This window comes from Colletotrichum jinshuiense, chromosome 8 (genome assembly GCF_051148585.1).
Source record: "Colletotrichum jinshuiense chromosome 8, complete sequence".
Lineage (NCBI taxonomy): Eukaryota > Fungi > Ascomycota > Sordariomycetes > Glomerellales > Glomerellaceae > Colletotrichum > Colletotrichum jinshuiense.
This window is the reverse complement of record NC_139315.1, coordinates 628369-640927: the sequence shown is the minus strand read 5'-3', so window position 1 is coordinate 640927 and position 12559 is coordinate 628369. Positions and strand designations below refer to the sequence as shown.

Sequence of the window (12559 nt, the reverse complement as noted above, 5' to 3'; positions counted from 1 at the left end):
CACCACACTTCGCCATGGTAACATTATTCCCTATAGCTAGATAGGCTTTTATATCATTACATACGAGCCTCATCAATTAGATGTATCCCTGTTTCGTCGCCAATGGCTCTTGTCCTTGAACCAATATCCAATGGGCTACCTTCGTGTAGAACAAAGCGATCCGCCCCAGAGGCATTCTCTAGACCAAGAATAGCATAGATGTTTTTACTAACCAAGCCCAGTGCTTTCTTCTCGTCCAATCTCCCTTCGCTGTTTCTGTACGCGACGCCTGCTAGCAATCCCAGATCTCGCACAAGCCAGTCTTCCTCTAAGCCGATGGCAGTGACGACTCCTGCGTCAAGTAGGACATTGATGGCGGTGTCATTGGTTAGAGGCGCTCCTGCAAGTGCCCGCCGCTGATCCCAAGAGATCGCAAAAGACTGCATTGGCGCTAACACGACACCTACTCCGGCCGCTGCGAGTGCATTCGCTACCAGGTGAGATTCTGCACCACCTATGATAACTAGTCGAAGCTTGGGGATGTTATTGGTATAACTTGAGATGGCCTCCTCGACTGTGGCCTTCACGTCCAACAAGGATGCAATCACATCTGCACTATGTACCGTGATTGCAAGCGAAATCTTTCCATCCACGACCTCACGAAGAAAAGCACTCTCCGAGTATCTGTCCTCGATATCGATGGTGTCATTTGCGGCAGAAGATGAAACGGCTTTGAGCAGCTTGTGCCTCAATTCTCCAACCGCCGCCGATATCGAAGAAACTCCATCGATGCCGCGCTTGGCAGAAAGGTCCAGCGTGTAGTGAATGGCTGCGTCACGAACCAGAATGGCCCCAGAATCGAGGACAGTCTTCGCGCCCGTTAAGAATGCAGTGCTGGTACCGTGATGAGTACCAAGGGCAGTAAACTTGGGAGCTGATATGGCGCTTGTAACACCGTATTTACGGGCAACTCGGAGCTTTTCGGTGTCGAGTGCAAGGCCGTCAATGCCGCGGCTGAACTTGGCACCGTCAGCGCCGTTGTCTGTATCCCGCTCAGAATCAACGGCGTTGAGACCAATGGTAGAACCAAATGCAGTGAATGACGGGGTAAGATAGCCGTCTTTGAGGTGGACCACGGCATCTTTTGACGATAATGTTCTGGCTAGTTCATTTGCACAAGTTCCGACGCAAACAATTTTGCCGTTAGAGATGGCCACGTTGTGAGTTATCCCATCAGCAGCGAAGCCTTCTACCTCGACCGAGTGGAGAATCTTCGAAACACCCGTAAAGACAATATCCCCCTTCACAATCTTTGGTTCGCCGGGAACATTGGCCAAACTCTCGTCTGGCACAATCGTACCTTCAAAAGTCTTGTTCAGCTCGACAGGCTGTTCGTACTGAGCCGTCCCGTCGATCCAGACCTGGACTGGTGTTGCACCAACACTCAATGGGTCGCTGTCCCAGACCACAATATCCGCGTCGAATCCCGGCTTGATTTTGCCCAATCTCTGCCCCAATCCCAACCTCTCAGCCGGCGCGCTTGTTACCGATGCGAGGGCCGCGTGGTATGGCAGGCCGTACTTGTAGGCTTTTGCTTCTTCGAAGACTACGTGTTGAGCGTTGAGAACCGGGTTGTCACTGACGTAGATAGGGACTAGGCCGGCGTCGTAGAGGCGTTTACCAGCATATTCTGAACCCATGGCGGCTTCAGCTTTATACCACATGTTATCTGCGAAGAGGGCTGATGCAGGCGGGTCATTACCCCAAGCTCGTTTGAGGATCTGAGCACAGCAGATTTAGCAAAGGCTCGACTAGCAAGAATACTAGGCTGATTTATTTTCAACCTCGTTCGATACTCACCTCTGGTACTAGGTGCGTTTGATGTGCGTGATGAAAGGCTCGTATGGGAAACTTGAACTCGTTGGTGTGATCGATAAATGCCTCAAGGTCTGTGATGGTATAGCAGTGAGCATGAACATGCACCTGGCCCCTGAGCAGGGCCACCAACGCCTCCCACTTTAGCTCGAAGGGTAAGTAATTCTGGACATTGTTCAACCCTCTGGCCGCGGTGCTGCACCAATCATCTTGCTGGCGCATCAGAGAGGTGGCCTTCTCAAATGCTTGGCGAAACTCCCAGCTCTCGCCCAGGCGACTGTATGGGCCACGCTCTCCAGCTTTGCCATGGACCTGCTTAGAGTTCTCACCGCAAGCCATCTTCATATACCGCCATGTGCGGTCCGGGTCGGCTAGCATGTCAACCACGCTCGTCTCATTGCGCCCGTCCTCCCGGCCAACAGCGTGCTTGATTGCAAACGCCTGGCCGCCAATGTTGTTGCTGGAACCCGGCAAGATCAGTGACGTGGTCACGCCACCGGATTTGATGACCTGAAGCTGGTGATCCGTAGGTTTAATTCCGTCAATGGACCGCACGTAGGGGGTGATGTCCGCCGATAGCTCGCTGACGTCCTCGTTCCCGTGCAGTGTTGGTAGCGAGCGCACTGCAGCATGGCTATGCATATCTATGATGCCACTAGTAAGAGGCCGGCCTGCGGCATTGTAAACCAAGATGTCGTTTGGGAGGGTATCCAATGGAATCTCCCTAGCGATTGATTGGATGAGACCATGCTCGATGAATACATCGGCCGAGACCCATGTGTAGTGTCCGGTCTCTTTGCTTGGCTCGCCAACCCACACGGTGGCGTTTCTGATGATGGTGGGTTTCTGGCCGTCCACATAACGACCGTTTCTCGTTCGACCGAGACCAATGGGATCGACTGGTTTGCTGTGCAGTTCGGCGCATGTGGCGAGGTCTTTGTGAAGTTGTTGGACAGAAAGGCCGTGAATTGTGATTTCAGGGCCGAGCCGGCCTGTCGCGGGTGCGATTTGCTTCCACTGTGCATAGACGATGAACGCGAGACATGCTAACCCTAGAACGCGCAGCGATCGCGACCTGCGGGGAAGTTGCAGGGTGGAATCCCATCGACGAGGAATGGTATTCCCCGTCGGGGTCGCGCTGTATGGCGGGAGGCGATCCTTTTCCACATTGATGTCTGCTTTCATGGCTGCAACGGCCACATTTACTCGGCCCGAGTAGTGATAAGAACTTGGGACAATTTGCAATGAGGGTAAATCGCAAAAAGGTTGGTTAATGCGGTCGAAGTGACGCCCCCTGTCACTCAGGGAGGGGAACGTGGAAAAGGACAGGGGTTCAGAACAGGGCTGAGTTCGCCTAAATCATTTTAGTCTCAAAGAAGCCAACTAAACATTCCCCGTCCATCTTGGTGTTTTCGGGAAGCCATCCGGGTTCTTTTACAGCATGCTGTCAGGTTTTGCGAGTTTTGGCATCGCCAGATTTTCTTCTATAGCTATTATATCACGCCATCCAGAACTAATGGATGCTTTGACATGCTACTTTGCGGTATTTCTACTAATCTCTGCCTTTTTTTCGCCATGATAGATGCTGACGAAACTGGGATTTGCTGGTTCTCTAGCTCCAGTGTATGACTCCAGGTTGAATGACTGCATTATATTCATCGCGGAAATCATAACACATTAAAGGCCAATCAATCGGCGAGATAAATCAGTTTTGGGGCAGTTGAAAATCTCCATCATGCACAATAAGTTTATATCTCCTAGATTGTTTAACAGTCAAAAAGATATTGAAATTTCTCTTATTATTTGAGAAACAGACGGTTTCTATTTGGAGCACAGCAAAATCACTTCTTAGTGAGCCTCAACTAGTGTCTCCTTGACTACGGGCTTCTGCTTGAGCTCCTCTGTCGGCAACTCCGGTGCGTGCGCCTTGGCAAGGGTAGGCTGGGCGTAAGGAGTCCACTCCTCATCGGCAGTCATGCCACCGTACAACATTGAGGGAGGGGCAAGGGCCTGGATATCAGGCGTGGCCTTGAAGAGGAAGAACTTCTCGTCGTGCCACTGGCCGGCAGTAACGTATCTTCCCTCGCTGTCGGTGAACATGGTCTCGTTCTCGGCGCGGAGGAAGTAGGCGATAGAGTAGCGATGCTCCTCGGGGTTGAAGGGAACGACGCGGTGAATGCAAGACATCATGGTGTGTCCACTAGCGAATCGCAGCGAATCGCCGACGTTGATGATGGCGCAGCCCTTCTTGGGAGCGACGAAGCCGAACTCACGGGTTCCGGGAGGGCGGATCTGGAGGCCCCACTCCTCGGCGAAAAGCAGAGTGAGGGAGCTAATGTCGGTGTGCTTCTGGTGGCCGATCTCCTTGTCCTTGACTGGGTCGGCAGGGACGTAGTGCATCATGGCCAGGGTCGAAGTTGAAGGGCGGTCGTTGCGGTGGGCGTTCTCAAAGCGCGCCGCGCCGACGAGGCCCATGGCGGACGAGAGGCCAGAGAGAACCGCCTTCGTGACGATGTTGGAGCCGGAGATGGCGTTCTTCAGAATCGCCTTGTCCGTGTCGTTCTGGAGGATCTTAGGGAACTTCGGGTCTGATCTCTGGATCTCATCTCTGGAAACCTATAGAAACTTAGTCTCGGTTGTCGACACATAAGGCAGACTTCATTCAAGCCTCACCTTGAACATCTCATATCCGTCTCTGGTGTTGGGAAGACCGCCCGTGCGCGAACCGACGGGCTCGTATCTGTGGCGGTGGGTTAGGGATTTGCTTCAACATAGATAAACCAGGCTACTGCAACTTACCCGAGATGTGCGGTGACAAGACCGAGCTCATTCTTGGCCTCAATGGGGTTCTCGAAGTATCGGTGCATCAAGTCGAGAGTCTTCTGCTGGTCGTCGAGGAACCTGCTGCCGTCAAGGCCGTTCAAGTCCAGGTAGAAGAAGCCCTGCTTCTGGCAGCAGCGAAGCATGTTCTCGAGTTCGGCCGGCTCCTGTGACAGCACCCGTCCGAAGTCGACAGTCTCCATGGGGTAGACGGGGACCCTCTTCCCCGCCCACTCGACGGTCTGCGGGACTTCAGTGGAGACGCCCATATTGTTTGCTGTGTGGAGGAATATGGCGTTAACTTGACGCAATATTGAGAGACCGATGAATTGAATGCTGGAGATGGTTGGAGATTTGAGTTCGAGAGCGATCAGTCCCCACGCTCTCCTCAAGCTGCTGGTCCCTCGTATTTATAAGGTTCGCCGGCATCACTGAATTACTGAACCTGTGCCTCAAACTCGTCCATTGGCGCGCACCAACAAGACCTGCCCCTCACTCTCGGCGGCGTAAACTTACCCGCCCCGCAATCTAAATCCTTATCCTCCTTCCAGATTGTAGTGATTAACAATGTCCCATTGAGTGAAACCTAAAGTTTCATGCGAATAGGCGGGGTCTCGGGCCAATCGGCACATGGTCCAATATCACATCTGTACTTCGCCCACCAGGACGTCACGACAGTTGGAGAGCTCGATGCTCCCATTCGTATCAAAAGTGGAACCTTGCTCTAGCGTACCTGAGCTGTTTAGGATGGCAGTCGTCTCCGTTGTCTCACATCACTCAATCGGATACGGACCGTCTCATGCAGGGCGCAGGATTGCACCATTTCTTGGCCATCTTATCACTTCCAGAAGGAGAACTGATTGTATCCAACCGAAGAAGAAAATCTTGTCAATATCCAAGTTTAGCCAGATACGTGGACCCAGGCTGTTGGCCTGGGCAACACAAACACCCCGCCATCGGTGCATTTTCCATGTGCTTGGAAGCGTACAAAGCGGGCGATTGCAATCACACCCTCTCGGTGTTTAACCGACTCTAGACCGCCAAGCACGGCACATGCCTGTCTTGGGAAGTAATTTCCTGTTCGTTGGCTCACTGTGGACATGCGTAGGGAGCAAAAGAAGGCGCTCTATCGAAAGATGTCTTGGGACACTTGTCGCACATTACCTAATTGCTTTGGTGCAACGTGGTCCTTACATGGCCAGCACAGAAAAGCCTTGGCACACAAGACAATGCCTTGTTCTCCCAGCCTGTGGCCACCACTAAATAACAAAAAAATACAAAGGGAGGGGCGGCACGAGAAACAAATATGAGAGAGGCCATAGGCCCCTTGAAGACGCCACCACCCACCCGGGAGCAGCCGCCACTCAAAAGACCCCTGCCTCGGATCTGACTTCAGTGTTGCGGGGTACACGCAAGAGCGGCATGCGCGCGAGACCGCAGGCAGGAAATTGCGCGTCTGCATCAGAATAAACCCCCGATCACAGCCCCCCACGTGGTGAGACAAACGCCGCGCTGAGAGGGGAAAGGATTTAGTCCATGTTGGCAATGCAACCGGCATTGATGAGCACTTTATTGTGCACAGCCACTGAACGAAAGGTTCCCTAGTTAAGAAGAACCAGCCATTAGACATTTATCCAGGTTTACATTAATGAATAGTGAGAAGTGATGTGAGCCAGCCAATCTCCCCAGTAGGCTCTGCGTGTTCACTGACGATTGCCCAGCCAAGGCCTGATCTACATAACATTCTCAAGAGTAGAGCATGAGCTTGAATATGATGAGTCAAATCAGCTGAATAGCCAAGTAAACATCTCGACGGATTGCACAAGGTATGAGCAATTTCAACCATGTTCGTACTAGTTACTGGTGGGTAATTGATATATATTTAGTGCCGGAGGACCAAAGCCCGCCTGATTAGCCTCCAAGATTATCACGAGACTTGAAGAATATCTAGTTTTGAGATAGGTTCGTCCGATATTGGCACCATATTTAACATAGATTATCGATGAATTGGTCTTTGAGAATGGTTGGCATCTTCTTCTGGACGCCAATTGCTCTACCCAAATAGTCCTATTCCGAAAAGGATTATACTTGCCTGGATTTCCTTAATACAACACCAACTCTTCCCGCAGACAACCAACAGCCCAATCCTTTCTCCCTCCACAAAAGTGAAAACAAATTAAAAAAAGCCCAGCAGCACCTCCTGGCACCTTAGGACCCCATTCCAAACTTTTGAGGCGGACACCCTCTTTGGCAGATTCATTTCGGGCTATAAATAACGACCCGAAAGAAGCGAGAGAAGACAAGCCTGACAAAAGCAGACTATCGACAAACATCTTCATTCTCATAACATAACTTAGAACTCAGGCCGGGGAAAAGATGGGAGGGGGTGGTGCTCCCTTCCAAAGTCAAAGTCGTACAATATGACTGTCACGAGGTTCGCGGCCGGGTCCACATGTGCCCACAACCTATTCAAGGCCTTGCATTACAGTATGGACCATAAATAGTTCTTTCCCTTTTGCAATACAGTTTTCACTCACTGGTCCGGGGCAGACCTCTCCCGGCTGCCGCAGCAGCCCGTCTCCGGATCCGCCGTGACATTATGCTGTATTCCCCTTCAGCTCCCGACATCGGGTTAGTATAGTCGCTGACGTCGAGCGTGTCACACGTGAGAGCAATCCAGAGTGCAGAAATCATAAAGCCTAAGTGTTACTTATTCTGCTGCCACCGCTGGCCTTTTCTCTTCGTTCACTTTTACAGACCAGACCAGAACCAGCTTACCGAATACTGTTGTGATATTTGTCGAGCTACCACCCGTACAGGTATCCCTGTGATACCAACAGACAAGGCCATATGTTCCTGCTGGTCTTGACATCGTGTATCTCAGTGGGTGTGAGGTCGGAGTGGCTAAACAGTCACCTCCTGACTTCCTACTAGCCCGTTCAACCGTGCTTATCTGCTGATCTTGAGCGCTACTTAACCAAGATAGATAAAGTAGCGTTAATTTGAGCAGTGAGGCGAAGCGATTGCAATTGATCAAAAGGACATTGCATTAATCCGCTATAGTTCAATTTCTCCTCTGTTTTATGCCCAAGATGTTCTTTTTGAAATAGCTTCTTCAATGCACCTTTCTTCTTCACAGTTCGGCTAGCAGAGAACTTACTTCAAAGGAGCACCAGATCATAGCAGTGCATAGTCCTTACTACCAAATGCCATAACTGGTAAGGTAGGACTGGCAAATACGGCTCAACAGAATAATCGCTCGACCAAACCGGACCAATACACATAGTCATCAAGTGGTTTTCAGATTCCGTAGTCTTGGCAATATTTCTTGGATACAAAAGCAGATGATTCATATTCGTTCAGACAATGGATATACGATGATGACTTTGGATACGCTTAGCTCGCCTCGATCTGTGGCTGTGTCTCACTAACGCATGAGGCTGTGATCACATCCCCGTAATTATCTTGCTCGTCTTCTGATCAGGCTGTGAGAAAGAGAGCGCCAAAAAAGAGTATTTCCAACATCAAGGCGCGCAGCTTGTCTTCATTATTCTATTTCGAACGTTATATGCGGCTCTCTTTCATCAATGTCAGTATCGTTTGGTCCCTTGAAATTCATATTTCTTCTGACATCCATAGGCCTCATGTCTCTGGCTGCAGCTAAGGGCGGCGGGCTGATGTGGTCAGTGAGATGATTGGTTAATACTGCATATGTCCTATGCTCATGGCTGTCAGCTGCGCCCCACGCTGTATCACAGCCACGTCACAATCATTGTGTGCCTCGTAGGCAGAGTTATGCATGTATGTGATAACGTAGGAGAAGGGAAGTGTGGCTGTGGTAACATCTTGGTGGTTAAATGAGGAGGCCCGCCCCGAAATTGCCAGCCTTGAGTACCTAGAAATTCTCGTCTAGACTGGTATTTTCGCCTCAAATTTTCATACAGTATGCCTTCAACCAGGTCACAACGCAAAACATGGTCGTGCAATCCGACAAGTCCTACAGCGACCATCTCTAGCCAGGGAGCAGACATTAGACGTGTGGGTCACCTCTTCGTTGGTCAGCCAATTATTTGGATGAACAGTAGTATTTTTGGTGAAGGTCTTGCCGCTGACGAGATTACACTGCTAGCGGACGGCAGGATTTGTTCGCACCACAGGCTCCTACGTAGGTTTAGCCCTTCACTTTTCTAGAAAAAGTCATTGAACTAATTTCCCTAAAGCTCTCTGTAAGGCGTACCTCAGAAAGAAATACCAGATTGGCCTCCTCCATTGGAAACAGCCCCAGAACTTCAATAAGTCACCTTAATGTCTTTCAGAGGGAAGAACAGTCTATTGGCGACATCAATAATGATCTGGTGGATGGACATAAGAACACGCTGATTCACGACCTCGGAGAGGAAATCGAGATTGTCAAGGATAGGGGCGACAGCTTCAGGGAGGTTCGGCGTCAGCGGGACAGCGACGTACCCGAGACCAAGAACAACGACCGGGAAGGCTTAAAATCAATTCTGTTTAATGCTCGCGTGAAATCGGCCGATGGACGGCACTTTATACCAACAGCCACCGTGGAAAGGCTACTGACTGAAGAACGAGTCAAGGAGGAACTTGAACAGAGTCTGCCGGAAGCATCAAGCCAAGAGTTGGATGAACTCTCCCGGAAAATATGCAGCCAGCCAGGCTCAGGCGGAGCATCAAACTCGACACGATGTCTTCGATTGTTCGCTACATTGGTTTTGGTAGACCGCCCGGCAAACATACGCGATTTCATTCGCTCCGGCATCTCAGATAGGGACCTTCCCATCTCCGGAAAACAGCTTCAACAAGCCCGTGATGATAATACCTCGTCTGAGAAGTTGCCGCTTGCCCTTAGTGACTGGACTCCGGACCTACAGGAAAGGTTTGTATCTCAACAATGGGAACTGTTTGTACCGTTCTTTTCGAATTCAAATACCGCGTCCAAAGTTCGCTTTTACGAGCTCGATCCGAATACCATCCTTCCATTTACCGTTGATGAATCTAATGATTCCACCAATGCGGCTGGGGGGTTTTCCGAAGTATATAAAGTGCAAATACATACCGCGCATCACGACTTTTCCAAAGAAATTGTACGATACCTCTTTAGGCTGGGATAAAACCAAGGCTTACACACCACAGGCATCAAGAGGGAGATATGCAGTAAAGCGACTCAGACATGGCAATGAAGGTCACTTTGCTGAGGAACTGAAAGCTCTTCAAACATTGACGGTGCGAAGCCAACCTCATCTCATCACTCCCTTGGCAACCTTCAAGCACGGGGAGAACTATTCTTTCATCTTCCCATGGGCAAACGGAGGGAATCTCCGTCAATTCTGGAAAGCTAACCAACCTCCCCGTCAACTTGACTCGGATGCCATCCATTGGATACAAGAGCAATGCTTGGGCCTAGCCCAAGGTTTGGTGGAAATTCACAAGGTTACGCGAGAAGAATCCGAAATAAGGAGAGCATCAAAGTCGGAAACTGTGTTTGGACGGCACGGAGATCTCAAGCCCGAAAACATCCTCTGGTTCAAGCCTGATGGCGTGTCCAATGACCGCGGAACCCTGAAAATTTCCGATTTCGGTCTAACAAGATTCCATCGATCTGCAGATGGTCAGCATAGGGAGCAGCGGCACACGCCAACGTACCGAGCCCCTGAGTATGATCTTAACAGAGGAATAAGTACTCAGGCATATGACATCTGGTCTTTGGGGTGTGTTTTTCTTGAGTTTATAACGTGGTATCTGCATGGAATTCATGGTGTTGATGACGTGTTCACTGAAGTCCGAACAATGAACGGACCCAAGGACTTGTCAGATGACAGCTACTTTATTGTTAAGCGAGATGAAGTATCTTCCGTTATGAAGGCTGAAGTCAAGCCTTCCGTCACACAAGTAAGTTAAATATAACAGTCCCCCCCTTAAATATACTCTGCGATGACGAACTCTAGTCCAGTGGATAGACGATTTAAGGAAATCACCGAAATGTACGCCATACTTGCGGCGTATGCTCGATATAATAGAAACCAGAATGTTGGTGGTAGATGTTGAAAAACGCATTGAAGCTACAGAGTGTGTTTCTGCTCTTACTAAAGCAGCATCCCACATTGACATCGACGACGCGGATGAGATAAGAAGTGCTGGACAAAGCACGCTGACAAGTGAATCTGCATATGGAAGCTCAGAAGAGCCCAGAAGCGTGCGTTTGTGTCCTATCAACCGATCTGCAGCTGCAGGTACTGACAGTAGCAGATTGTCTGTCGGCCGGTGAATCAACTTCCTCAGAGAAATCACGTCAGCAACATGAGGTTAGAGCTCCTCGATGCCACATCGCACAGAACATCAGCATTTGATCAACTGAGGCTGCAATTTGAACGGAAAGTCGGCCATCGTTTTGACTGGTCCCCACTCCCCCCAGTGAACCGACGTCCAGCTTCCGCTGCAGCACGTCTCGTGTGGAATGTGAGTTTAGCATATCCATCAGGTTTCCAGGAGAGGTGTATTGACGTTTTCTTCTTTCTTTTTTACAGTATGGAGGTCACGACATACCGATATTTCTCAATGGTGATCAGCTTGAGCACTATAGACACCGCGTTCGTGTGACTAACCCAGGGATTCTACCAACAACGAACGCTCCTCAAAGCTTTCCTCCAGCAGCATCGACAAACGTACCAGGCTTAACAACTCGCTGGCAATACTTCCGTCACAACGCCTTGAAGGTACTCCAGTATTGGCAAAGAAACGGCGCAGCCAAGTGTCATACTGTAGCAACAAACCCTTCATCAAACATCACAGCCAGCGTTGGAAAAGAATCTTATTTCTGCATCGATAAACACCGGACGAGTGTCAAACAGACGAGCATGTATACCGTTCCGTCTGTTGATTTACTGGAAAATGACTACCAGCTATTTGTTACCCTCCGGGATAGTCTCAAGGCTGCTCGAGGGTCTTGGCTTTACCGGTTGAGCTCCTTGAGAACTTGCACAGGGGTGAAGCTATCGAAGGTAAACAGGATGCACTTAACTGAGTCAAATCAAGCCATGAACCGATCTAACATATCGTTTAGTTTACATTTCTCTTTGACAATTGCGACCTGGTCAAGGCATTCGAAAAGGAAGCCAACCGGAAGACTCCAGAAATATGCAAAGGATATGAGTATTACTGCTTGCCGGACACGGAACCCGACGAGCACATGCAGCTTATGGCTGAGAGCATACTCCAGGGACTCCAAGAGCCCGAGCAGGGTCGAAACAGCCGCGCTGTTCTTGACGGCATCCCAAAGCTGCAAGCGCCTCCAGGGATTCACAAGAGACAGTTCAATTCCGGATGGGGCTTCTACACCACCCAGGAATATTGCCTGATGAAGATTCTGCTTTGGGTCGGCATGGTCCTGTCTCCCGGGGTCGCCTTCGTTATAGCCTGGCTTTCTTCGGTGAACCATCTTGACCTGCAGAATGCGTTTGTCCCTATTCAGGTCCTGTCGGGTGTGGTTGCCATCGTCCTAGCAATTGTTCTGATGTGTCCGACTTGACCGGGCTATGCATATAGCTGGTGTTGTACAACACTGCTGTTTCTAGCGCTCTGACTTGTCCGCAGAGCCTGGGAAGAATGTAAAACACCAACGGTATTGTGATTGATTATTGGATCAAAGGGTGTCTGAAATTTCAAAAGCAAGGCGTACAGTGATATATCATGAAAATCAAGGCGTACGCACATAGGGGCTTGTGTTCTTTGTTCATTACCACTAAGTACTATATTCTACTGCATGGGCCTTTTCGAGACACATAGAAAGCCATATATATAGGCATCCATTGTGATGTTCGTCGTTACCGTCCCTCGATTACGCCCCGTCGCCAGAATCGATCTTGTA

The 12559-nt window shown here is 50.0% G+C and overlaps 3 protein-coding genes across 3 annotated transcripts; 1 reads left to right on the top strand and 2 right to left on the bottom strand.

The window, feature by feature from the left end:
- Positions 1 to 56: 56 nt before the first annotated feature.
- EsH8_VIII_000182 (uncharacterized protein) lies at positions 57 to 3039 on the bottom strand (the record flags this gene model as incomplete). The annotated part of the gene is made up of 2 exons (XM_083269224.1): positions 57 to 1760; positions 1840 to 3039. The coding sequence occupies 2 exons, from the start codon at positions 3037 to 3039 to the stop codon at positions 57 to 59; spliced, it is 2904 nt and encodes a 967-aa protein (XP_083128992.1).
- A 663-nt stretch (positions 3040 to 3702) lies between these two features.
- EsH8_VIII_000181 (uncharacterized protein) lies at positions 3703 to 4943 on the bottom strand (the record flags this gene model as incomplete). The annotated part of the gene is made up of 3 exons (XM_083269223.1): positions 3703 to 4470; positions 4528 to 4594; positions 4654 to 4943. 3 exons carry the CDS (start codon positions 4941 to 4943, stop codon positions 3703 to 3705), a joined length of 1125 nt encoding a protein of 374 aa, XP_083128991.1.
- Positions 4944 to 8619: 3676 nt separating this feature from the next.
- On the top strand, positions 8620 to 12220 carry EsH8_VIII_000180 (protein kinase family protein; the record flags this gene model as incomplete). Its single annotated transcript, XM_083269222.1, has 8 exons — positions 8620 to 8712; positions 8804 to 8839; positions 8895 to 9779; positions 9829 to 10584; positions 10646 to 10888; positions 10942 to 11151; positions 11220 to 11693; positions 11756 to 12220. 8 exons carry the CDS (start codon positions 8620 to 8622, stop codon positions 12218 to 12220), a joined length of 3162 nt encoding a protein of 1053 aa, XP_083128990.1.
- Positions 12221 to 12559: the final 339 nt, after the last annotated feature.